The sequence below is a fragment of the Anomalospiza imberbis genome, chromosome 8 (assembly GCF_031753505.1).
Source record: "Anomalospiza imberbis isolate Cuckoo-Finch-1a 21T00152 chromosome 8, ASM3175350v1, whole genome shotgun sequence".
Classification (NCBI taxonomy): domain Eukaryota; kingdom Metazoa; phylum Chordata; class Aves; order Passeriformes; family Viduidae; genus Anomalospiza; species Anomalospiza imberbis.
This window is the reverse complement of record NC_089688.1, coordinates 19,455,475-19,480,264: the sequence shown is the minus strand read 5'-3', so window position 1 is coordinate 19,480,264 and position 24,790 is coordinate 19,455,475. Positions and strand designations below refer to the sequence as shown.

At 35.1% G+C, this 24,790-nt stretch overlaps 1 protein-coding gene across 5 annotated transcripts in view; it reads left to right on the top strand.

Moving 5' to 3' along the window:
• The first annotated feature begins 610 nt into the window (after positions 1 to 610).
• The window catches only part of PLCE1 (phospholipase C epsilon 1), a 115,560-nt gene continuing 91,380 nt past the window's right edge, over positions 611 to 24,790 (top strand). For 3 of the 5 annotated variants that reach the window (XM_068197659.1, XM_068197658.1, XM_068197657.1), the window contains exon 1: positions 614 to 2,050. In XM_068197659.1, coding sequence (XP_068053760.1) covers positions 794 to 2,050 — 1,257 coding nt within the window. In that variant the 5' untranslated portion in view covers positions 614 to 793. Of the gene's footprint in view, positions 2,051 to 24,790 lie in introns of all 5 variants that reach the window. The other 2 variants (XM_068197660.1, XM_068197656.1) reach the window with 2 other exon arrangements.

The window sequence follows — 24,790 nt, the reverse complement described above, 5'->3', positions numbered from 1 at the left end:
CGCCCACTCTGGCAAAAATGATACATTTAGTTACACTTATGAATTTAATTTGGTCGGAAAACCGGATGTCAAATATCCCGTGAACTAATGAGTATTTTTACCTTTTACTTTGTGCCAGACTGCTTTTGGGTGAAGGTTAGGAATCGATAAAAATGAAAGCTGACACCCTAAAATTGATTAAAATAAAATTGTTAATCATAATTACTTGAGAAGAGTATCTGAATAGATTTTACACTTAAAATTAATCATTGAGCTTGCCTACTTTAGTGAAGTGGAGCAAGCTATTTAAATATGTAAAACGTGACAGTGATGTTCCAAAATTCTTCTATGAAATTTTAAGACAGATTTAAATGTGTATTTTGGTATTCTCTAGGTCTCAGTACAATTAACTTGTGTTGTTGTGTTTCTATTTGTGATGGTGGATTTTGTGCCATGGACACTGTTCAATATATCTATATATGTCTTTTCTTTACAGAAAACCAACTTTTGGAATGCCCTGTGGGGAGATGCATCTTTGACATGGAGTTTGTGTTTGGTCATCTACAATCTGAGGCAACAGTGTGTGGACTGTATATGATAGAATAATTAATTGTGGAGTATAATAAGGAATTGGTTTAAAAATGTTAGTATCTCATGCCAGTAATCCAAGTTTGGGAAAGCCTAGCAGCCCAAGAGTAAAAAAAATTACTTTTTTGTAACCACTGGTGCAAAAAGAACAAGCAGTCAATATATATTTTGCCATGTGTTCCGTGATTCTTTAGCACTGAATCTTTCATTACACTGAAATCATGCTATGAGGACTGGTGGAGAAGGTCCTCCCCCCACCCCCAGCACACATCCAGCAACTAGAGACTGTGTCAAGATGACCTCTGAGGAGATGACAGCGTCTGTTCTCCTCTCTGTGGTACAGGGTAAAGTGATAGCTGCCCAGTCAGCTGGAGATGAAAATACTGAAAATGCTTTGGACACCAGTGTTATAAGAAGACATACAGCCAGTTCGGGAAGGCAAACCACACACAATCTGTCTTACTTACACAGACTTGAAGAAGAAAATCTTCAGGGCTCAGTGCCCAAAATATTCCCTCTGGCCAGAGAACAACTGGCTAACGACAAGAGTAATGAAAATTTCTGGGAGAGGAACAGCTCCATCTCTGATTCAGTGGAATTTCTTAACATTAACTGTAACATTGTACAGAAAAACTACAAAAGCAATATCTCCTGCAGCCAGTTGTATCAATCGTGTGCTCCTTTAGCAGGGGAAGAGGCATGCCTGGAAACTGGAATTCCTGTTTCGCTGGAAAGAGCCATGCTTGCTGAAATTCAGCTGAAAATGAATGGACCTTCATTAAGAAGCCAGACAGCAGTAAATAAGAATGACAGCAGTGATCCTGATAAAGTGGCCTTTTTTCACTTACATTGTGCTAGTGAAAGGAATATATCAAAGGCTCTGTGTGGTTTACACAACAGCTTCATTTTGGATGACTGCTTGCAGCCCATGAGTGATGGTGATGGTAACACCACTGGTTCCCCAGCCTGCACTTGCAGCATAATGCAGTTGACAAATAACTGTGAGAATAAAAATGGACAGCAGTTGTATGAAGATGCTTTAAGGGATAAGTACTTATGTCTGGAAAGAGCACCACGAAAGGTTAAAGCGGCGTGCTCAGGTCACAACTTCTGTGGAAATAACTTTACTGGAAGAATGCCCTCAAAGCCCTTTCTGAGCCATTTTGAGGATTGCAATGATAACTGTGAAGAAGAGTTGGAAGAGGATTTTTTTAGAAACAAAAAGGAACGTTCTACATTATTAATAAGACGTTTCTGTAAAAATGATAAAGAGGTTAAAAAATCAGTTTATACTGGAACAAGAGCAATTTTTAGGACTTTACCATTGGGCCACATAGGAACTGTTGCTTGGAATTATGTTGAGCAAAGGAAAAACAACAGTGGCATGAAGCTTTCTAGGATTACAACAGAACAGCTAACTATAATTCAGTCCCTAATAAAATGGAAATTTAATTCCTGTCCTGAGAAGTCTTTATGGTATGAGGTAAGCTTTTCATAGTGTTTTTTGAGTTTGGTTTTTTTTTTTGTTTCCTTGTTTGTTTTGTTAGCGTGATGACCTTCCCATTAAAAAAGTACCTTCAACTAGTAAATACTTAGTAACACTGAATGGGATATTTGACTTACTCACACTGAAGAACCTCATGCTGAACATTGCTTTTCAGAAAAATGTATTGGTATCCTCTAAAATTCTTTCGGTTTAAAATAAACACATAGTAAATATGTCTATAATTGTAAGTGTATAAAATTTATACATGTATATACATATATAACAGTATAAAATTTGTATAGGTAAATATTTATACGTAGATTTATGTATACATGTATTTCTTGATAAATTTTCTTTGCATTTAAGAATATAACACAGCTATATACAGAATAAAAATATATATGCGTTTTATAGATATTTATATTTTAAACAGAAAAGGTATATAACATACATTTATATTTTTCCATATATATGATATATTATGTAATTATATATTATAGCTCTACACAATTTAATATATATAGCATATGTATTATACATATATAATATGCATATACATATATGTATGTATAAATATTTGATGGATATATTAAAGATATAATTGTTCCATAAATATAATAATAGCATTATATATAAGAGTTTTAGATTACAGTAAAAAATGTGTTGCTCAGGAAAAGAAAGCATAGTATTTCCCCCACACCTATTTTACAATAGCAAAACAAGTAATACTTGAATAATATACAATAATATGCTGATACTGCCCTGATTTGTGATTTTTTAAGTTACAAAATGCAAGGAATTCTAAGTTTAGAATGAAATAATGAATGCATAAATTATTATTATTATATAAATTACAGAGCACATTCTTAATGTATTATTTTAAATAGTAAAATATTTTCTGTGCTGGTAGAAATTAAATAGTTGTTGATGTAATCTATAAAATATTTTGACCACTGATTACTGAGCTTAGCAAAGAAAGGAGCTGTAGTTTTTCTCTGCTGAAATGTATGAGTAAGCTCAAGGGAGGGGAAAATAATCAAGGTAAAGGAGTGTGTTGTCATATAAGCTATGCTTATAAATTGGTCCTGAATAAATGGAAATCTCTTCTTCTCGAAGAAATTTCTAGCACTTACTGCTCAGAGTCTTCAATAACTTTCAGTAGGACTGAAATGGAGGAAAACTTGCATATGTGGAGTCATAGAATCATCTATCATTTACATTCATGTACGATCACAGAATACTACCGTAAAATTGATCAAACAAATATGAAATTTTGTCAGTGGTAAGGGAAGAGAGGACTCTGTGACTCCATGACAGTTGTGCCCTCCTGTAATATCCTCATGGCCTTCTAGAAATTAGTATTTTTCCATTTAAATAGTTAATCAAAGAGTTCTGTAAACATATGTTTGTCAGGTTTTTTACCAGGTTGCAGAGCTTTGTGGTGCTGGTGATTATTGTGACATTCACTGGTCAGTGGAAGTACAAACTTGCTGGGACAGCAGATGCAGTGAAGAGTGTGTGATCATTGCCCCACGAAGGGGTGAATATAGTTCTGTGGGTTTACTTAACATGGTGTATGTGTGGTACATTTAAGTATCATTGTAAGCATCATTTTAAGTTTTATGGGGGAGTGATGGGACCGTGCTTTGTAGCTGAGATAGCTGAAGGATGTGTTTATATTTCTTCATTGGACATGTCCAATTGGACATGAGTTCCTTAGCTTTTATCATGCTTGCCTGTTTAACCACTTTCCACTACCACTGTATAATACTGAATGTACAGTATTTTGGGGTGGGAGAGCTTTAATTTGAAGATTTTTTTGTAGTCTATATATATATGAACTCAGAAACAAAAGCAATAAGTATTCATTGAATAATTACTTAAGAAGAAAACATTCTGTCTACAAGTCAGCAAAAGATAAACAGGCACTGTAAAGCACTTGGCATAACTACAATGCACAGAATGTTTTCCTCAGTTTTCTGACTATAACACATGGTCAGAAAAATCTTAAAACCACGTGTTTCTAAGTCTTTCTTTATCCAAATGGACATTAAATCTGTTTTGCTTCTTATCAACCTCTGATATAATCTCCTTATGTACAACATGCATCAAGTTCTCTTAGCACTGTTTCCTTGTTATTTTAGTGTTGAATATTGTTTCTGCAATAATATTTGTATGTGTTTATGGCTTATATTTTTAGCATTATAGATGGATTTACATAAACATAGAAATTAACTTAATGGATGTGACAAATATATGGACCTATTGAGCGTATGCACTGGGTTAAAATAATGTAATGAATTATGGGCATTTGTATGAATCTTACATGGACATAATCAAAGGAAGAAGGAAAAAGTAGTAAATGAATGTGGTAATTTGTTCTTCCTTTCCCCTTATCTCACCCTTTGAGCATGCATTCTGTTTGGAACAGCTAAGTGAACAGTAGTTCTGTTCTTCAAGAGGAAAAAAAAGTTGGAGAAATTAAGTTTTCATAGCAGTACTGGTGTAACATGGAACAATAGAGACCTTTATGTTTTAAAGTAGGAAAATGTGGGTCTTATTTGTGAATATCCCTTACATAAAAATTCTAGCTTTAATAAAGGAAAGGCACTGAACTGTCATTTGTTTAAGTGAGTTTTTCTTTTTTCTTCCTCTACATAGGGAGGTGGCACTAAAGATTTGCACTATATAGAAAATACATGATGTTACATTTTTCTTCATGTAGCATATTATTACTGTTTATAGGTATTTCATATGCAGATTTAGACTCCTCTGGATTTAATGTATGTGTTGTATGAAGAGAGAAGATCTTTATCTTGAATATTTTTTGTAATTTTACACTTAGTTTTGTAACTAAATACAGTGCAGCATTTACCCTTATCAGATGGGTGTGTGTAACATGGCTGTTGTATCTGTTAAGGAGACATCTGCTTGTCTGTGTTGGAACAGTGCAAGCCCCTCACATTTGTACATATTAAGGGAGTCACAAGTGCAAGAGTTTGCCATAAAACAGATCATGAGAGTGCAGGCTCTGGTGTTGGCTTTGCTTGAACAGGTATCCACTGCTTGGGTTCAGCTCAGCTGCACCGTGTTAGCAATCTGACTAATTCCCAGACTCAGAGTTTCTGGGATCTGTGAGATGTAAGGCTCACAGAGCTGAAATACACTTTGTTTTTTGCTGATAATGATGGTGGTTTTGCCGTGGTGGTAAAGTAATGTGGCAAAAGTAAACCTGTCCACCACTGACTAAGATAAGAAATCTGGACGGCTCGCTAGACTTTCACAGAGTGATTCTCTTGAGCTATGTAAGTGACCTCAAGATCTGCAGATGACAGCTGCAACAACATAGTTGCAGTGCATAATAGCTAAATTCTTTAGTTAAGCTTATTTTGTAGGCGTCAGTACTATCTTTGCTGTGTCATTACATTCCTGGTGCCAGTAGTTTGAGCTTTAAGAAGCAAGAACTCTGCTGCCTTGATAGAAGTTAGCACTCTGATATACCTGACATTCTTCATAGTTGCTAAGGCACTACTAAAATGCCAAATACTAATTAGGCAACAATTAAAGAAAATATTAATTGTCCCACATCTGTTCCTGTGGAGAATAGTGATCCTATAATAGATTTATCTTGTGGGAGGTTTTTCATAATTCACGTAATGATTTGGTATAGTAGTTCAGCATTTGTTAGCATCAGGCTTTTGGCTTTTTTTCCCCTGTAGTGTCCATGGTGTTTTTATGACTCATGTGTTAAATTAATGTAATGCAAGGATTTGTGATATACATGGCTAATGTAAGGAGTCCTGTGTTAAGATTTCTTTATTTCCATAAAGTTGAACTATAATCAGTTGGTGGTATCTGTTAACAAAAAGTTAAGGAGAGAAAAAAGGTTTGGAGGTAAAAAAAAATGTTATTTTTTGTAGAAATTTTATAAAAATCTATATTCTAATTTTTTTATTAATGTGGAATCTAAAATAGTCATCTTGGATAATATTTAAAAAAATAGAGCTAGGCACAAGTTGTTTTCTGTTTAATAGATAGTATTTTAATTGTTGTTTATAATTTATTTTTAATTCTTAACAGATTCTTAACTACAGTAAATATTTTGTAATTAATATAAATATTGATTTTAATTTTGAACCTGTAGAGAGGGCTCATTTCCCTCCCTCTGCTGTCCTCCTCCCTTCCAGAGCTGTATCAGCAATTCTAATCAGTGCATGCTTTTGTGACATTTCTGAAAATACAAACAGATTGAGTATTTCACTATCAGTCAGGGAAATAATGTCTGCTTAGGCTGTTTCAACAACAGTTGCACTGACCAAATGCATGAGCTTGTTACTGCAAATGCTAGCATATTATTAACAGAGGAAGGGTTAGTAATGCTGTGTGTGTGTAAAAACACTTTTTGATTGTTTTTCTCAGGTGTTAACTGTAACCTTTAATTGTCAATATTTTGTCAGAATGAAGAGTATAACACTTTTTTATATCTTGTAGTATCTTGGAAGATAGACTTTTCCAATGTATTCAAAACATAATTTTTGTAATGAAGAGGCCCATGTTGATTCTTAAGAAGTGAAGAAAAACTTGAAAGCACCTGATTACCCTCTGTGCTAGTATTAATAATAGCATAAGAGTCCCTGTTTATGTGCTGTGTTTCAGTCCCATGACTGATCTGATTTATTAGGCAGAAGGCTTGTGGAGTGTCCACATGAAATCACCTGGACACGAGTCTTATTAGAAAAGTTACTCTGCCAAACTCTGTGAGATTCACAACCCACAAAGTAGCCAAAAAATTAAATTACTACTGACTTTTACTTCTGGGTTGTTTTTTAATTGTTTCTGTAGTAATTTCAGGTCTGGGTTTGCTGACATGCCATCTTTCTGTTAGAATGATGTGCTTTTCCCACACTTTTTTACTTCTTGCTACATTTTTTAAAATATGCAATTCTCTAAATGGACTTTTACTCTCTTCCCTCATAGTTTTCCCTGCATACCTGAAATGTAACATTGCTCTTCAGGCTAACATTTATGCTGTACTTGTTCCTCTATTTAACAAAAAAAAAGGCTACTTTGTGATTCTTTGGTGTGGACTACAGGCGGATTTGAGATTTTTTGCTTTCCATTTTGAAATAAAATTTCTAGTCTAGCATGCTGAAAGGAATTTACAGGAAATAATGACATAAAGCAAATAATCTGCAAGTGGTTGGAGTGTTTCTCCACTCTAACAATAATTTTTTCATCTGACTCTGCATGAGTATTTTGCCTGTTAAAATGCCATTGTGCTTTTTAGACTTAAAGGTTTATTTACTTATGGTAAAGTAGTTGGTAGGTAAGAACAAACAGGTTTTTATTCTACCTGGACCCAGTATTTCTTGTTTCTTTGTTTGAAGAAAAAAGTTAATGAGCAGAATTGACTATTTGGAAAAAAATCAGGGAAGCAGGAGAAGAGCCAAATAGGCATGAAATTATGTTTTCCCTTCAGTAAGTACTGTAAAAATAAATTGAACTTTTAAAAATGAAGCTCTATACTTGTATTTGCTTTGGGTTGAGTTACTCCTGCTTTAAAGGCTAGCTTTAAAACCAGAAAATTTACCCTCTGTCTGTAGAAGTATTTTTACTACCATAATGTGATAGGGTTTGAGCTAAATTGCTTAATATTTTGTATGATTTTACAGTTGCCTTATACCTTTAACAACATTGGGCCAAATTATGAACAATAAGTTTTAGCTGTGACCACAGTTAGGTATTTAGAGCCAATAGTGTGGGAGTCTTGGCAAGAGCTTTATATTATGCTTTCAGTTTTTCCACATTTTCTGACTTTCCTTCTAGTGACTGTTCATTAACTGTAAAGAAGCATGAAGGTCTGGTTTAGAAAATCTCCCTGCAGCATATTAAAGGGTTCATATTAGAGTGTTAGAGTTGGACACTTTTCTAAATTCTTTCTCAGTTGAAACTAAGTTATGTCCATTACCTGTATGAACTGTTGAAAAGTTGGGTTGTTTACTCTGGTGTAAGTTAATAAAAACTGTGCCATATAAACATGACTCTGTTGGTGAGTGAATAATTAAAATCTGAATTGATGAGATTTCATATACATTTTAATTTATCTTGCTTTTCTACAATCTTTCAGAATCTTTAAATTTTTTTTTTTTTCTAAAATGAAATAAGCTTCCCTTGAAAGTAATTTGTAGGCATATACCTTACCAGTATGATATTTGAAGAACAACTTAGAAGAAGAATGTCTACTGAAAAATTTTGCTTGCCACAATATCTAAGGCATCCTCCATGAGATATGAGGCTATTTGAGTCTTCTGTGTGTGAAAAGTGATTGGATAATGTACAGTTATGAACCTTCTGGTCGTGAAATTTTCTTGAAAATGTGGACTAGTGGCAACCTAAAAGTCGAAATAACAATTGGGCATTATACAGCCATTAAGCACTGTCCAAGTATGTATGAGCTGGACTGTGGAGTGACAGGGGGCTCTGAGGGTGCTCCCACACCACTCAAAGCTAATGACACCAGTGCAGCACTGGAACCAGGGTGACTCAGGGCAGTGTGACAGCACACAGCCTTCATCAGGAATGCTGCAAGTGGGGCAGTGCTGGAAAATAACATTTAGCCCTGAATTTGTAGCCACTTCTTTTTTTTTTTTTTAAATTTTTGTTATCCTAATAATTTCACTAGACAATGATACAGTTAGACACTCTTATTTCCCTGTAAAACACACGTATCAGACAGTGCTTCTATTGTCCTGCAAATTGTGTGAAAGTAAAAATTTGTTTAATATTTTCCACTGTAACCAGATACATTCATTTTTGAACTGAGATTGAAGACTTGCTTTTAGTATAGAAAATACTGAAAGATGGAGACCTACACAGAAGGTTGCTGTGATAGCACAGAAGCATGCAAAAGCAATGAAAAAGTTTATTTTATTTTTGTCTTGAAATCAGCACCTGCACTTGTTGCAGGACTCTGAATATTCTAATGAACTCTCATGAAAATAGGGGTTTTTTTCTCTCTTAGCTTTTCCAGTAACTGTAATGCCTGTTGAGTGTTGCTACCCTTTGGACTTTGAATCCACAGTAAAATAATGTAATCTTCTTTTAAGGTGATTAAAAGCGATTGTTATGTACTGGTTATTTTCATGCTAGTCTCTCAACACTGTAAATATTGTTTTCGAGCAATCAGAATGGATACAGACCTTCATTAGTAAATAGTGGACAAAACAAAGGATGTATTATTAGCTGCTCTAGTTTCATGTTACAGCAGTCATTGTTCTTAGAGTGTTTAGGAATTCCCTTCAAGTATTAGAGAATGGGTGAAATCCTGGTCATACTGTAATCTGTTTCAAATCTCCTATTGGGATAATGTTACTTGGAGGGAGAAAAAGAAGCATGTGCAGAATGAAGCTGTTGGGTTCATGTGAACCATAGTTTTATGTCAAATGTTTTAAGAGACAGACATGTGCCAAGATGACAGACAAGCTTAGATTAAGCACTTTAAAAGCTATAGTTTTAAACTAAAAATATTCCCTATATAAATATGTGTAATGAATTATGATATAACTCAGGAAGGATCATTAACTTAATAAATTTCCCTCAGTCCCCATCAGTTGCTTATGCTGTTTTTTATTATTCATGTTATCACACTGCTTGGAAGCCCTGCTTCTGGACTCGAATCTGTGTCCTTGCTGTTTTACAAACAAGTGATGATCTCATCTGTTCTCTAGACTTAGAGGCAGTTAGTTGTTAGTGAGCTCACTCAGAGTTTGGAGAAGATAAACGTCTCCCAAACACTCTCCATATGCTGTGGCTAAATTTCCTTTTATCCTCAGCAAGCTCAGCAGCTATGTGCTGCACTGTAGTCTGCAGAAGAGACATATCCTGTAAGTTTCCAGTGAAGGAGAGGGGTGGAAACTCACCTTCAAATTTACCTGCCAGTTATTAATATTAGGGAGTTTTAGAGTTATGAGCATAAGAGCAAAGAAAAAAACAAGTTTTTAATAAAAATGTATATAACCAATCAACTATGAACTACTTCTAGGCTGAATAGAAGTCTGAATGATAATTCTGAAGGGTTTGTGTTTCGGCAGAAAGATAAGAATGTATCCGAGGCCTGGAGAATTGCTCTAAATGTGATTTTGTGTTAGATCAAGAAAAATGCTCCAGAGAGCAAGCTGTCCTCAATCTCCTGTTTTTAATTAGGAGTTTATCTTGAGTAACTTTGCAGACTTAGAGCATCCTGCAGCATGCTTGAGGCCATTGTAGTTCTGACCCTTGCGTATGTGAGATTTTTTTACTTTATATAAGCACATTGCTGTTGTCATGGGAGCTGTAACATTGGACTTCCTGTCTGTTGTTTGCAATCTTGGGATTGCACTGGTGGCTTGTGTATGTCAATGTATGTATTTTCAAGGGGAAACATGTTATTTCCTGAGCATTCAGAATATTTCCCTTTTAGGAAATTAACTTGTATTCTGGGTTACCTGTGTGTCCTTTTGAAACTTACCTTACTTAAAATACAGCCAGGGGGAACTACAAGAGTGCAAAACCTTTTGCTATGTGAACATTTCATTGAGATGTAGTGATTTGCTGTCAGCATAAAGGAGTAGACCATAAAATGGTCTATTCACACCAAGTCACTCAACAGGGTTGGGGCTGCAGAAAAGATAGAGGTTATCTATACTCATTAAGTAAAACATGAACCATATTTAACAGCAGTGTATTAATTTTCTTATATTCTGTAAGTCCAGAAATAGAGGGGTTTTGTTTCCTTTTTAAATTGTTTTTCTTAACCAACCGACTGTTATTTGTTAATAAATGTCTATGCAGACATTTATTATAGTTTGGATGCATTTGAGCAACAAAGTTCTTTCGTCTTTAGCGGGCATTTGTGAATCGTCGCATATGTAATTGAGCTTGCACAGTGTTTCTTTGCAGTTGGTTTGTAAAAAATGCAAATCCAGCCTTTGTATATGATGATCACTTTTGAGTCATATTTTTTCTAGTTTTTAATAAATTTCTCATCACATGTTGGTTTTGACCAGCTGTTTCCTGTTTTTTGTCCCAGTGGTTTAGCTGCTGAGGAGATAAATGCATCAGTGGTTTCTTTCAGAATTAAATTCACTTTATAAAATTATGGAAGAGTACAGCAAATATGTTGGACACCATTACAAGTATGAAGTTATGCTGAAATGAAAGAGATGAAATACTGTTTGTGTTACCTAAATGTTTCATATACTACAGGGCTTTTGCTACACCAGGCACTCACTTGATATAGAAGAACTAATCCAGCATCGGAAACACAAGGGTAAAGCTTTGTGTGGGGAATTTGGGTGTGCGTGATGGAATTTTTCAAGCAGTTCCAAGTTTTTGTGTTTGCAGGAGGATATTATGATTTATCTGGTATATGATCTACATAGTTACCTGACCATTACATCATATTTGTCCCTTTCTGCCACCCCCCAGGTTTTGGACTGCTTTGGATAGATAATAGGTTCATTTTTGTAATCATACAAATAACTTTGGAGTTTTAAAACTGAGTTTGATATATGTTTTCAGAATAAAGCAGGTCTGGTGTATCAGGGAAGACAGGGAATAGTTGGTATATTTCCTGCCTATTAGAACAGGCTTGTTCAGTACACTTTGTTTCTGTTTTGTTCATGGTGAACTGACTCCATATCCACATAGAGAGCAGCTGTGTTTTGTCCTTGCTTCAGATGTCTTTCTTCAGGACCTTTGAACGACTTAGTTACTAACCCAAAAGGTGTTTATATAGATAATAATGAAACTATTGCTCCCTATCTTCAGATTTGAAGTAATTTCTCTGTAGGATTGTGGAAGGATCACCTGTTGCCCCAGTTTTTTTGGTTCTAGAGTAGCGGGCTGTTCTGTGGCATCCAGCCACACCTGTCCCTTGTGCTGTTTTAGTCCTCCCCGGAAAGCTGAGTGGTCAGATTTTATTTAGTCTGCACCCTCTGGCACGATAGAAAAGCACACAGAGACAGTTGGTAGCATGACTTCTCCCATGGTCAGTCCCCTGGATTGACGGCTTTAAATATTCTTTACAGTTAGATCACTGAATTTCTTATCAGCGAGTAGCAGAGGAGGAGCTGGGTCTGTAGTGAAGGTCCCAGCTCCAGCACCTCAGAGCATGCATTTGCTTCCTTGGACAAGGTACCTCAACTATTTTTTTACCCATTTGTAGGCCTTATTCCATTCCCATTTTCATGGCTCTGCAGTCTTCTGCACATGCCAGCCTTAACAGTATCAGTTAACATCCTCAGGATATAGTCCAGCTATTGCCATTTGAAAAAGTTTCACCACTGCAGTTTGCACTCTTAATTGCTCTATGGATTTTCCAGGCTCCTTCTCCCCAGGTTCCTTTTGGTGACTGTCTCCAAGATCTGCTCTCTTTCAAGGCTTCCTAACCTTGGAAGTCTCCATGGGAATTCTCATTAAATTCAGTGATAGGAAGGGGGAAGCATTTTCCTCTCTCCCTTGAAAGTTCTAGTTATTTATAACTCCTTCTAACTAGCTTTACTGTTTTTACATCAAGCCTATCAAATAGTTTTCTGATCTTGTCTTCTAATGCCATTCTTGAGCTTACATTCAACATGCTTACTATTCCCTACACTGGTGGTCTTTGTGGAGTCTCCTTTCTTCTTCATTTTCTTTATAGAGGGAAAGAATTTCACAGTATATTTTTCTTTAGTTCTCTACTATTAGATAGTACTTTTTTTTAATATTCACAATCTACATTCAGCCAAGTCTAGTATTTAAGGCTGAAATTCCTTCTTCATGAAATTGCATGGTCTTAATGGGCATTCCTACTTATGTAAGTCCAGCTTTGTGGAGCTCAAATTCCCATGTGGCAACTGTTCCATTTTTAGCTATTATATTTCAGTTCAAAATTTTATTTTGTCCTCTTTTTTCCCATATTCTTTTTCAGGATTTTTTGTTTTTTTCATGTAAAGGTTAGTAAACAGCATTCAAACATTACATTGGGTGATTGATATGCAAATGGTTATACTATTACACTTCGAGACTGCAATTTCCTTTCCTAAAGAGCTGGTATTTTTGGCCAAAGTGAAATCAAACTATGATAGAGCATAGTATGTTTGTAAGGGTTTTTTTTCTACTGTAATCATCAGGAAATAATAAGTATTTGCTAATTAATATTTATATTGGGCATTGATGACCAGATTCCTCTAATCCTTGCTGAATTTAAATTCTGCCAGTCTGCAAAAAACCGCAAGGAAAACAACAGCCAAGATGAAAGCAGATTCACAGGACATACCCATGTGGTTGTGACTCAGTGGATCTAAGAGAATAAAAACTTTAAAACCCCTTTTTTCATTACATAAAGGACATGGAAATTGATTTAACAGTAGTGGGTGAACTTGCTAATGGGATATGAAAGGTAGTTAACTGAAAGAACTAATGAAAAGGAGCCAGTGTTCTATGAAAAACTTGGAAGGAAAATAAAAGATAGCTGACAAAGCGTCCTTTCAGTTTTGGGACTTGAAAAATGTAGAGAGCAAAAACCTAACCAGAACTAAGAGATTTGCTGGTTTTCTGTGGCACTAAGACATATGTAAACCAGTGCTAGTGCTGTAATGATAGTTATGTACAGAGTTTGTACTTTCCTTTCAGTTTTGGGACTTGAAAAATGTAGAGAGCAAAAACCTAACCAGAACTAAGAGATTTGCTGGTTTTCTGTGGCACTAAGACATATGTAAACCAGTGCTAGTGCTGTAATGATAGTTATGTACAGAGTTTGTACTTTCCAGTAGAAATATAAAGAAAATGAATAGAATTTTTAGAGAGATTACCAGTCATCATTTGATTTTTAAATCATTGTGAATTGAGACACTTTGGCAAGGCTTGATGTGACAAGGCCAAGCATGTGTGGCAAGGCTCAGTAGTTGGGCGATTTTACTACCTTCTTGGGTTTTTAATTAGATGATATTTTATAGGGTTTTTTTCTCAACAACATTTCTGCTATGGAGAATATTTGATAAACTGATCAGCTTTTAAAAAAATTATTGTTAGTTAAAAAAAAAAAAAACAGATCTTCAAGAAGAGTTAGAGTCTCAAGTTTGATAAAAATTGGTTTTGAATTCTTACCTGGTCAACAAAGGAAATTAAACAATGAAATAGAATGACTCGTAATTTTGGAAAGCTTAGAATAACAAAGTTTCTTAGAAGGCTAAGATGAGGCATATCAAAATATTTAACACTGCTGCTGCTAGTTGGAGTCTCTGTGCTTTCCAGAGATTTGCAGACTTCCACCTTTCTCCCAGGGACAAGAAGACACCATTCCTTGCTCCTATATTACCATCCCCATGGTACCAGCAGTACTTGTGCACATGCAAGAAGAGGTTTTTGGTTGCTTAACTGACATTTGTGTGTCATTAAGAGTATGTGCACCACAGCTTGGAAACCCATGACTGAGTCCATGACTTTGTTGGATCAAATTTTGAAGTTTTTTACTGAGATTACATTATTTGCTTTATATTCTGTTGATAAATACTATGTTGGGCCCCATAAATACAGTGTAGATGATAACTTGTTTTCATGTTTGGAGAGCAGCCTATTAGCATCCCTTATCTCTTAAGCTTGTCCTGAGTCACATCATAGAGCTTCTCTTTGTGCCTGTGTGAGTTCCAGCTGCTTGGGAGGGAGTCCCTCCTCGCCCCTGCTAGGTGAGCTGGGGCTCGATAGTGCAGCATGTCTGCAGGATGGTAAAACAAGTTTCAAGGTTTACAGATATTTTTTATAAAAATCTTGCCATGTTGTTTGGCCAAAATGCTAAGATGTTAAAGACTTCAAGACCCATTAAGACTGAGGAAGAAACTTCTTAATGACTTGTCAAGATTACCATTGTAGGATAACAAAGTGTTTGGGGCATGTTTTTCTAGAATAGATTATTCATTATTTTGTAATGTGGAAAACCATAATATATTTTCTTCTAGATATTTGCCTCATTGTGATTTTTTTTCATTAAGAAACATTCATGAAATTGATTAAGCATTGACAAAATATTAACTGGAAATTTGAAACCACACTGTTTTTGAAAGACGGCAGAGTTGTTGCCACTGAGCATTCTGCAGTTTTAATTTTTCTAATTTTTAATTCACTTTTCTAATTTTTAACTTCTTTATGCAAGCAAGCACTATAGGCAAGTCACTGGTACCAGTTTTTTCTCTAGCACATGAGAGAAATACTTATTAACATACTTTATCCAATTTTCACTTCTATATGATCATTAGTTAGTGGATCTCCTTATTAGTATGTCCCTTAACATGTGGTCCAGGAGTTGATCCTCTGCATTTATTGACATACAACTTAGGTAAGAATAAAGGGCATAAAAGAAATGTTTTGTGTGTCCTGCCTGAATCACGTTTGGTCATAGGATTTGCTTGGATCAAATGGCTCTAGGACTATTAGACTTTGTACATCCCTGGTTCAAAGGCTATTTGCATTTTGCTAATTGTTGCAAGTTGCTCCTCTCCAGCCAGCTGTTGTCAAGTTGTCCAACATAGTGCTTTTAACTTAGCCTAATACCATGGGCAGATACAATTGGTCTGACTGACATCAGCCAATGAAAGCATGAAAGTTTGAACTATTTGTCAGAGTTGAGTCAAAACAAGAGGGAGATGATCTGAGAAAGCTTTGTTTATACCATAGTTCTCATTGTATTTTTCTGAAGTTAGAATTCACACTTTGATGCTATTCAGAAAAATTGCAGCCAAAATCACGTGTTTAAATGACACATACTAATTTCCTAATTGGTCTATTGGATAAAACTGCTATGATTTTCAAGATGCTGAATGCCCTGCGTTCCTCATAATCAGACCAGCAACAGTTAGAAATCTTAGGGATTTACAAGTTTGATTTTTAGGAGTCCAATTTGAAAATTTGGGCTTAAGTTCCACTGAAACACTCTTTGAAAGTATTGACAGGGCTGCTGCATCACTGTCATCACTGATTTCTTCTTCGACCTGGTTTGGATGTATATATACATGTACATACATATATAATCACAAGTAACACTGAGAATGTGGTGTGATACCCATGATGATAAAATATTTCTTTCTGCAGTCCTTTTGACAATAAGACTTCATTAGATAAGAATCCTTATACTATATTTATGCTGACCCAGATCTCTGCAAGGATAGTTTTACAGGTGTAACTTTCCTAACAGAACTGTGCTAGCATCTCCTTGCTAGGAGAGCAAAGGCTAAGGTTTCAAAACAGCTCGTAGATGGACTGTGTGTATTTTAAGTGTGAAAATTATCACACTTTTCCATACCGTGGTTACAGAACACGTATTTTCATTTGTTGAAACTGTATAAATACTAAAATATAATTGAAATTTGTACATTAGAAGAGAAAGAAGTAGGAAAAAACTGATCTTTGCACCTGTCATTGAAGTTGTACTATATTTGAAGTAAAGTGTGAGGTATATGCCATCTGGTGGATAGAATAATTCATACAGTTTTACTGCAAATCTTGATATATTTTCTCTGCTGCATGATCACTTTTAATTGGCATTGATGGCTATTTCTTCAGTCAGAAGTAAAGGGAAAATAATCTGGAAACTGAATTTGAGGCAAAATGGAGTTCCAAACTTGGCGCTGTTGTTTGATTAGACGACTGGATGCTTGGAAGAAAAACTCCAAAGCTCAAATGGTAATGAAACCATTTTTCCCCACTTCAAATATTAATTCTAAAGGTTTAAAATTGTGTGCCAACTAGTCAAAGATCATACCTGATAGACCTTTCTCCAGCCTCTGGCTTATTGCAGATTATGAGGTGTTTGCCATGATCTTTGCTCTGTGTCTGCACTGACACAGCAAGTGAGGCTGGGACAGCCTTTCTGAACCTGTACAGCCATGCCCTACAACAGCGTTCAGGTGCCTTTGCCTGCAGGTCACAATTCCATTTTTCCACCCATTTGGAGCACAGTTTCATTAAATATAATTTTCTGCAGAAAGCCGTGCTTCCAAAAATGTTGGATTGCTAGTTGGTGTGAATGCAGAGGTGACTTGACTATTTAAAAAGCCTAGGTTAGGCAGATACAATAAAGACCATGGCCACTATTAAATATTTCTCTTTGCAGACAATGCTACATGGGGCATGACTTCATGATACACATCTCAGGATAGTTTATGGAATAGGCATAGTATGGGATAACAAATGGAGCAGTTGATGTCTATTGATAGAGAATTTCCATTATGTTGATGAATAGTTCTTATTATTTGCTCTTTTATGGACATGAAGGAATGTAACATCCTGTTATCTACTGGAAGACTGACAGTACAGCTCCCTTGTTTTTTCTTCAGACTGACCAAATATCTGCAATTAAAAATATCTAAAATTATTTTGTTTTAAACTTACTATTAGCATATTAGAAAATAATGGAAGTACTTCATAATGTCTTTCATACTGTGATTTGCTTCAGATTTGATCTAATAAAAGTAAGTTTGTTCTTATAGTCTGAAAAGGAACAGATTATCCAACTACATTGTAATCAATGCATGTGTGAAATGGAATTGTCATCACCATGTTATGTCATTGTTCCACTATCTAATGAAAAGGCAAGGAAAGAGCTGAAATACAATACAATGGAAAAAACAAGTAATGCTACTGCTTCCACATGCTTCTGATTTCCCTAATTCACACTAGTTCAGGTGTCTGGAGGTTTATTAGTTCAGTCATACTGCACAAAAAAGAGGAAGGTTTAATTTCCAGTGGAAACATTCATGGTTTGTTTTATTACTGGAAGTAACTGAATACTTTAGAAATATTTAAAAAGATTCTTCTTGACAGTAAACTCACTTAGAGTAGATTCTACAGACTTACTATATGTGATTCCAAGCTTCATGAAGTTTTTATTCTTCTTGTAACTAAATTATTTCTCAATATTCAAAGATAAATAATGTTTAAAAATACAGTAGAACAAGTGTTCAGCTTATTTGCAAAAATTAGAGTTGAAATGTTATTTGCACTCTGGTGTATAAGGGCTTCTTTCTGAATTGAGCTGCTTCAGCACTTTTTTGTGTTGAATATTTAGTGAAGAAAGAGCATTTACAATTTTACCCACCTTTTAACTGTTTCACCGGTCAGGAAACACATACTCAGTAGAACACTGCTAAAATATTGACAGGCTTATACTTCACATGGTCTGCACTCTTGCAGAAACATATGTATGCTATATTGGGAGTAAATTCTCTGGTTTGTGCTATGAATCTTCCTGTGTCTTAACTGTTTTGTATGATTATTTACCCTCAGAAAGGCCACAGCACTTCAAAAGGCTCAACAGACACTGGTGTCTAAAGTTGCTTTGAAAAGATCCTTTCCCCATAAACTTTTAAGCATTTTCCACATGCTGCTGTTTTCTCCCCCTGAAATCCTAAATGACTTCTATCATATTAAAAAAAAAAATATTCTTCCTATCCTGGTTGAATGATGGTCAGCCAAAGGAGGACCCAAAAGTGGGCATTAAAAAAAAAAAAAGAGCACATGTATAGGTATATTTTCCTAATGATTGTTGGGAACAGTGCTTTTATGATATTTAAAGGGTATTCTAGGATTCCTTTAGGCAATTTGTGGTGAAGCCTTCTTCCACTCTTCCAACTTAAGAGTGTATTTAGAGAGGCTGGTCTTCTTCCATCCTGTGGGAACAAGTAGAAGGGTCAGGTCTTTTTACAGGCTTTGCGATGTCATGTAGGTCAATTGGCCTGGATCCCATGTTTTATTTAGGACAATTAGGCCTGTGATGTATATATCAAACCTTAGTTTTCTGAGATCCATCACTTTACCAGCTTGGGAATCCTCAGAAAATGGTTAAGGTTTGGTTTTAATGTTTTGCTGAATTTCTTCTACAAACCAGACAAAATAATCTTTTCCTGAGGTGAATTTGTCCATCATGGAGCCAATCTTCCTGGCTTTTTGTGCTTATATGGCTTGAACAGAGATGTTATTTTCTCTTGGATAGTCTTCTGCCATGACACTTATGTTTATATGAATATAAGCAAAAGGAAGTTTTATTTTGAGCAAATTATATTAATATAAAAGATTTATTCTGTTTGCTTTGTGTTGTTGATTAAAATGCCCTTTGTGTTCATGCATGTATTTAAAAACATTTAAAAATCTGTGTCTAGTAAAATGTTGCTCTTGGCAAAATGATGAAAAGAAACATTTTTTCCTGTAAAGAAGAGTACAGACACTAAATAAAATAGATTGTATAAAAGAACAATTCAATTTTTTTTCAGTCTTCAATGTTATTTATTTCAAACAAGCTTAGGCTTTAAAGTTAGTCAAGCCTCAATACAGACTGTGAATTTAAAAAAAATTGCATGTCACTCCTTCAGCTCTTTACTAGGACCTTTTAAAACTAGATTCCTTGTTTTAAATAACCAATTGTCCCTTCAACTCTCTATTACTTGAATAACAATTTGAGCAAAGTTTTTTTCTTGTTTATACCATTGTCAAGGCTATAGAAAACCATTTTCCTACCAGTAGGTGGAATCAGATGAAAATCTTAATTATTAAACACAGAGTGTAGCTGTATTTTGTGATCCAGCCAAAAAAAATCATCCAAGTAGCTCCAGTTTTGAAATTCAAAAATAATAGCAGCTTTCTAAAAAAATATTTAGCACATAATAATACAAATTAGGCTAATAGAAAGTTATTGTTTATATTTAAGAATACTATGACTTTGATACTGATTCTGTACATGCACTTTCAGAGAGTACTCCTGGACAGGTTAAAAATGTTGCCTGAAAGAAATTTCTGTTATTAGTTAATATCTATGTCTGTTCAGTAGGCAGTTATTCTTCTGGGCAACAGAAGAATAATGTTTTCATGAAACATTAGAATTAAAATCTTCAAATTACAAATAGAAATATAAGATACAAAAAGAATACAGTGCCAGAAACTTATTAACATCTGGGTTTTAAAGACACTATTTTAGAAAATAATTCTGATAGTTTTTGTAATTTTTTTTGTATTACATTTATTCTCAGACCTCTTATAAAGAAAGTTGGCAGTATAATTTCTTTTATACATCTTACAGGCATTCAGAAGAAAAGAGGGAATGAATGTTTCCTGGTAGTATAGTGTGTATAAAGTTTTAGCAGTGTTAACTCTTAGTTTTGCATGTAATTAAGGTAACAGGGTCGTCGCATATATCTCCTCTGAAAAATCTGAGTTTATGCACAAAAGAGTGACTGATTCATACACCAGTTTATCTTCACCCAGCTGATTGAAAGAGGTATGGAATCCTTTGGGAATCTCAGGCAGGAGAAGGTTTGTCCAGCCTTGTTGTATTCGTGGCAATTGAGGGAGAGTTGTTCAGCAATGAGCAAGACACTGAAGTTAGACGTTACAGATTTTCCTTCTGATTCTTCCTCTGTTTTCACTTTGAAAATGTTATTTACATACTCATTTTTTCCATGGGTTCTGTATTTGTAAACCTATAGTAGTCTTATGTCCTGATTTTGGGGTATAGTTTGTTTTCCTCTTGAGTGTTTTGGAAAGTGAGTGAAAATATTCACCCACCCAGTACTTTCAAAACTTTTCAATAAACTTCAGAAATTAGGAATTATACAGGAAAGAAAATGTTAAGGTGTTTAGTGATGGACAATGCAGATTTTCCAGCTTGTCTTTGGCAGGTATAAAAAGTGCAAGTTAGGCTTCAGTCTTTTTGTTTTTTTTTTAAATTCTGCTAAAATGGTCTCCTGCATTCTTGCCTTTCGTCCTTCTTTACTATAATTTTGTGTGCTGGAGAGTTCCCATGTATGTTCTAGGAGGAAATAATTTTTCATGGGAATGTTTTTCTCCTTTCACCGAGGACAAGCTTTCCAGGGATGGTTTGGATCAAATAATACAGAATATTTGTGATGAAAAGCATAATTTACTGGAGCTCAAAATGGAGCTCAAACTTTCTCAGTGAAAGGACTGGGGTGTTTAATGTATTGCAAATGCAGGTCTTGGTATGGACACAGGTTCCAAAATGTTTGAAAAACTAAAGCCCTTAGGGACAAACCTACACAGGCAAATTTATGAAAGGTATGTGGGAGAACTTGTAACACCAGAATTCTGCATCTGGGGTTTTCAGCTTTGAGACAGAACTTGGCAAGCAGACCAAAGGGAATATGTTGGCTGTTGTCTTCTTTTTTTTTCCCTTTCCCAGGGTGTATACTGTAGTACAATTCCTTGCAGATATGCACTGTCTCCAGTTCCATTCAGACACAGAAGCAGGAAGCTAATGAGTTATGTATTTAAAGACTTGTAGGAAATACGGAGTTTGCCTCTGTTCCATAGCACAAAGTTTCTGCTTTTTGCAATGTCGTAGAAGGTCACTGTGGAGTTAAAGCTATTTTAGAATTGACTAGTCTTAATTAAGAGGTCATATAGTCAGTCTTCTGCAGAGATGGATTGTTCTCTTTGGAAAGAAAACAAAGCTGAGTAATAGAGCACCTTCACCTTTTTGTCAAGAAAATCCCACAGCTGGGGACAATGTCATCTTCTCTGAAAACATGTCACACCATTTATGACTTGTGCTGGCACAATAAATTCTAAACTCTCATCCCTCAGGCATTTGTAGTGGTTTGTTTACCTAAAATTCCTTGACATTGTTGAGAAAACATTGCTTTTCTTCCTTGGACTGAAAGAACAACAAACCGCAAAAAAGCTGTTGATGTGGGTTGGAGGGAACAGTGTTGTTCATCTGTTGGATTCCACAGATGAATGGAACCTCTTGTAAATGCTATTAGGTCCATATGTTATGAGACTGAAAAATACATGAAAAGTGTATTTGACAGGAAGAGCATTTGGTTTTCTTGCTGACCCTGTACTAAGATGAAGAGAGCAAGGATATCTTACTGGTGCCTGACTCCTGGCTGTGTTAGTGATGTCAATACTTTACCTCATGTCCTTTACGTGATACTGGAGTTACTGAAGAGAGCTTTGAAACAGCCCTAACCCTGTTTTTTTGTGTGTGTATGTATGTGCAGGGACACACTTCAGTGCTGTCAGTTTAGTTAGATTTTGACAAGCCTACTTGTGTAGAAAATAATATGTTCCAGACCATAGGGACATGATGATCTTAAATTCAACTGATAGAGAACATTATCAGACTGTACATGGAATTTAGATAGCATTATGTTTTTCTACACAAACCATAAGTCCCCAAAGAGGAGAGAAAATTTCATTGTTTATCTGCCAGAAGTGCACTGAAATTGTATTTGAATAAATCTGTTAGATTGTTGTTTTGTTGGGACTGCCAAGAACAGATTGGCTGTCTTGAAGTATTCTTTGCATAGTGGATCATGCTGCACATTAAAGAAGCTTAAAAGAAGAAAGCAGTTTCTGTGCTAGATGGTATCAGGGTTCACACTTTGGATAATGATGTGGTCATAGGCACTTAGAATGAAGATTTTATTATGGACAGCAGGAGTTAGGAATTTTCAGTTCAAATGACATCTTTTGTTCATCTTTAAATTCTCAAAGAACATTTCTGCAGCATTTGTGGAGTAGTAGCTATGAAAGACTGTGAACCTTAGCAGTACACAGTATATATAGGTAAAGCTACAGATTCTAGAGCTGCTTCGCTAAATCCATTGCATATTTATAAACCTTTTTTTATCGGTTACCTTCTTTCAAAACCATTTTGCTAAGAAATCATTAATGTCTCCTTTAAAATGTCCAAATACTTGAAAATATCAATACATTATGAACTAAATGCCCATAGATGCCTTCCAGCAAACTTCAGCTTTATCTTGGAATAAATGTCCTTGCAATTAGGAAAATTACAACTATTTGTCTGAACTTTATCATGTTTATTCATTATATTAAGTTTTTTTTTTCATTCAGAACAATAATTGTTCCCTTACTTTACAGTGGCAGTAGAAGCTGCCACTGGAATGAATATAGTAAAGATGGCCATCTTTTCATTGATAATCTCTCAGTAACAGTAGGGCCATCAGTTATGCAGAAAGTGGTTTTGTTGAAATGAAGGAACAGGATTGTCATCTGAGATGTCCATTATTTAAAATATTAACAGGTAAAACATCTGTTGACATTTCTCTCCATTTCCAGTATAACATTTGGCAGGCCTGCTAAAGGACAGTAGCTGGGTTTTGTGACTTGTAGTTTCAAAACATGCATAAATGTAGGGGATTTCTTTAAGGAGCTAATCTGTGTTGTAAACCTCAGCATGGTTAGAAGTCTATTCAACATGTTTTCTGTAGAAGTATCTTAAAATATTTATATCATATGTCTCTATCAAAGACTCTAGATTTTGACAGATGCATTTCAACAAGAGTTAATAGTGAGCAAGAAAGCAGAAGGCTGAGTGTGTACCTCCTATGTTGTCGTTCATTGTAGAAACATGTTCATTATTTGGCATAAAATAGGCAAGAAGAGACTACAGCTATTCCTCTCACTCTTTACCCATATGGACTCTCCTTCCTTTGTTGTTTTACTGTTGCCCTTTTGCTCAAAAATAATTGATCCATCTCTGACTCCAAAAGATACAATGAAATTAGTATATATGCAAGAGGTGTTTACACTGTTCTTTTCATGCTTGGGAATTCCAAGGGGTTGTCTTTCAGACACAAATCTGTATGGGAACAATGAACCAAATTTTAGAAGAACCTAAAGCCATCATGCCTTGTCAATCAAAAGTACATTTTCCCTGAATATAACCGCTAAAATATTTCTTCCAGCTTCCAGCACTTGAGAAAATAAACCACAAATTGGTATTAGGGAGTTTGGATACTAGAGCATGTATTAAAATATCAGAGCAATACCAGAGGATCAGTTAGTAGAGTTAAACAAATTATTTTTTTCTAAAGATAAGTCCTTCACATGTAATTGTTGTATGATACTATTTTTAGAGAAAGGAAAGATTCTGTAGAAAAGTTTATCATATGAATTCTAGGAAGCCTTATTCAACAAAAGCACGCATGTGAAATTGTTCTTGCTTCAATTTTTGAAGAGTGAGAAAACTGTATTGTAATGCCAGAGCCTAAATACATAAAATGGTTCTAAGGTACTGCTCTTTGGGGTGTTTAATGACAAGGTGTTAAGTTTTATAAATTTTTTTGTATGGGCTTAAGCTACTTCCTGCTGGTTTTGCATTACTTGCCTAGATGATGTTGTATTTAAAATTGATAGTCCTGATAAATACAATAATATTAAAACATTTGTTATAGGGTTTTTTTCCAGAAATCGTTATATCTGTTTTCTTTGAACATAATGCTCTCTGCTATGTGCCTTTTTATGTACTTGTTGCTGTCTGTTAATTATTGTAAGAGAATACTGAATGAACCTATCATGTTTTACTAATAGTTGAATGTTTTGCATGCTTTTTACTTTCCCAGCATCCTAGCATGCAACTGTAGCATATCTTTTAAGAGTTTTTCTTCTGTGTGTTTCCATAACTGTAAAGAAAGGTATCTTAAATACAGTAAGTGATGAGTCCTGTTAGTTAAAAATAATTCAGAAGATATGCAACTCTCACATTTACTTCACACTTTCTGCTACTCAGTGGTTCTTCAAAACTCCTGCTAGTCAGTGTCTTTCCTACTTTTACCTTTGTCATTATTACCTTTATCACATAATTCTTTTTTTTTCCCTTCCATAACTTGTTATTCTCACCTATAATCTTTTTTCAATCAGTGTTTATTCAGAGATCAAGTTACTGAAGAGCAGTATTTGAGGGTT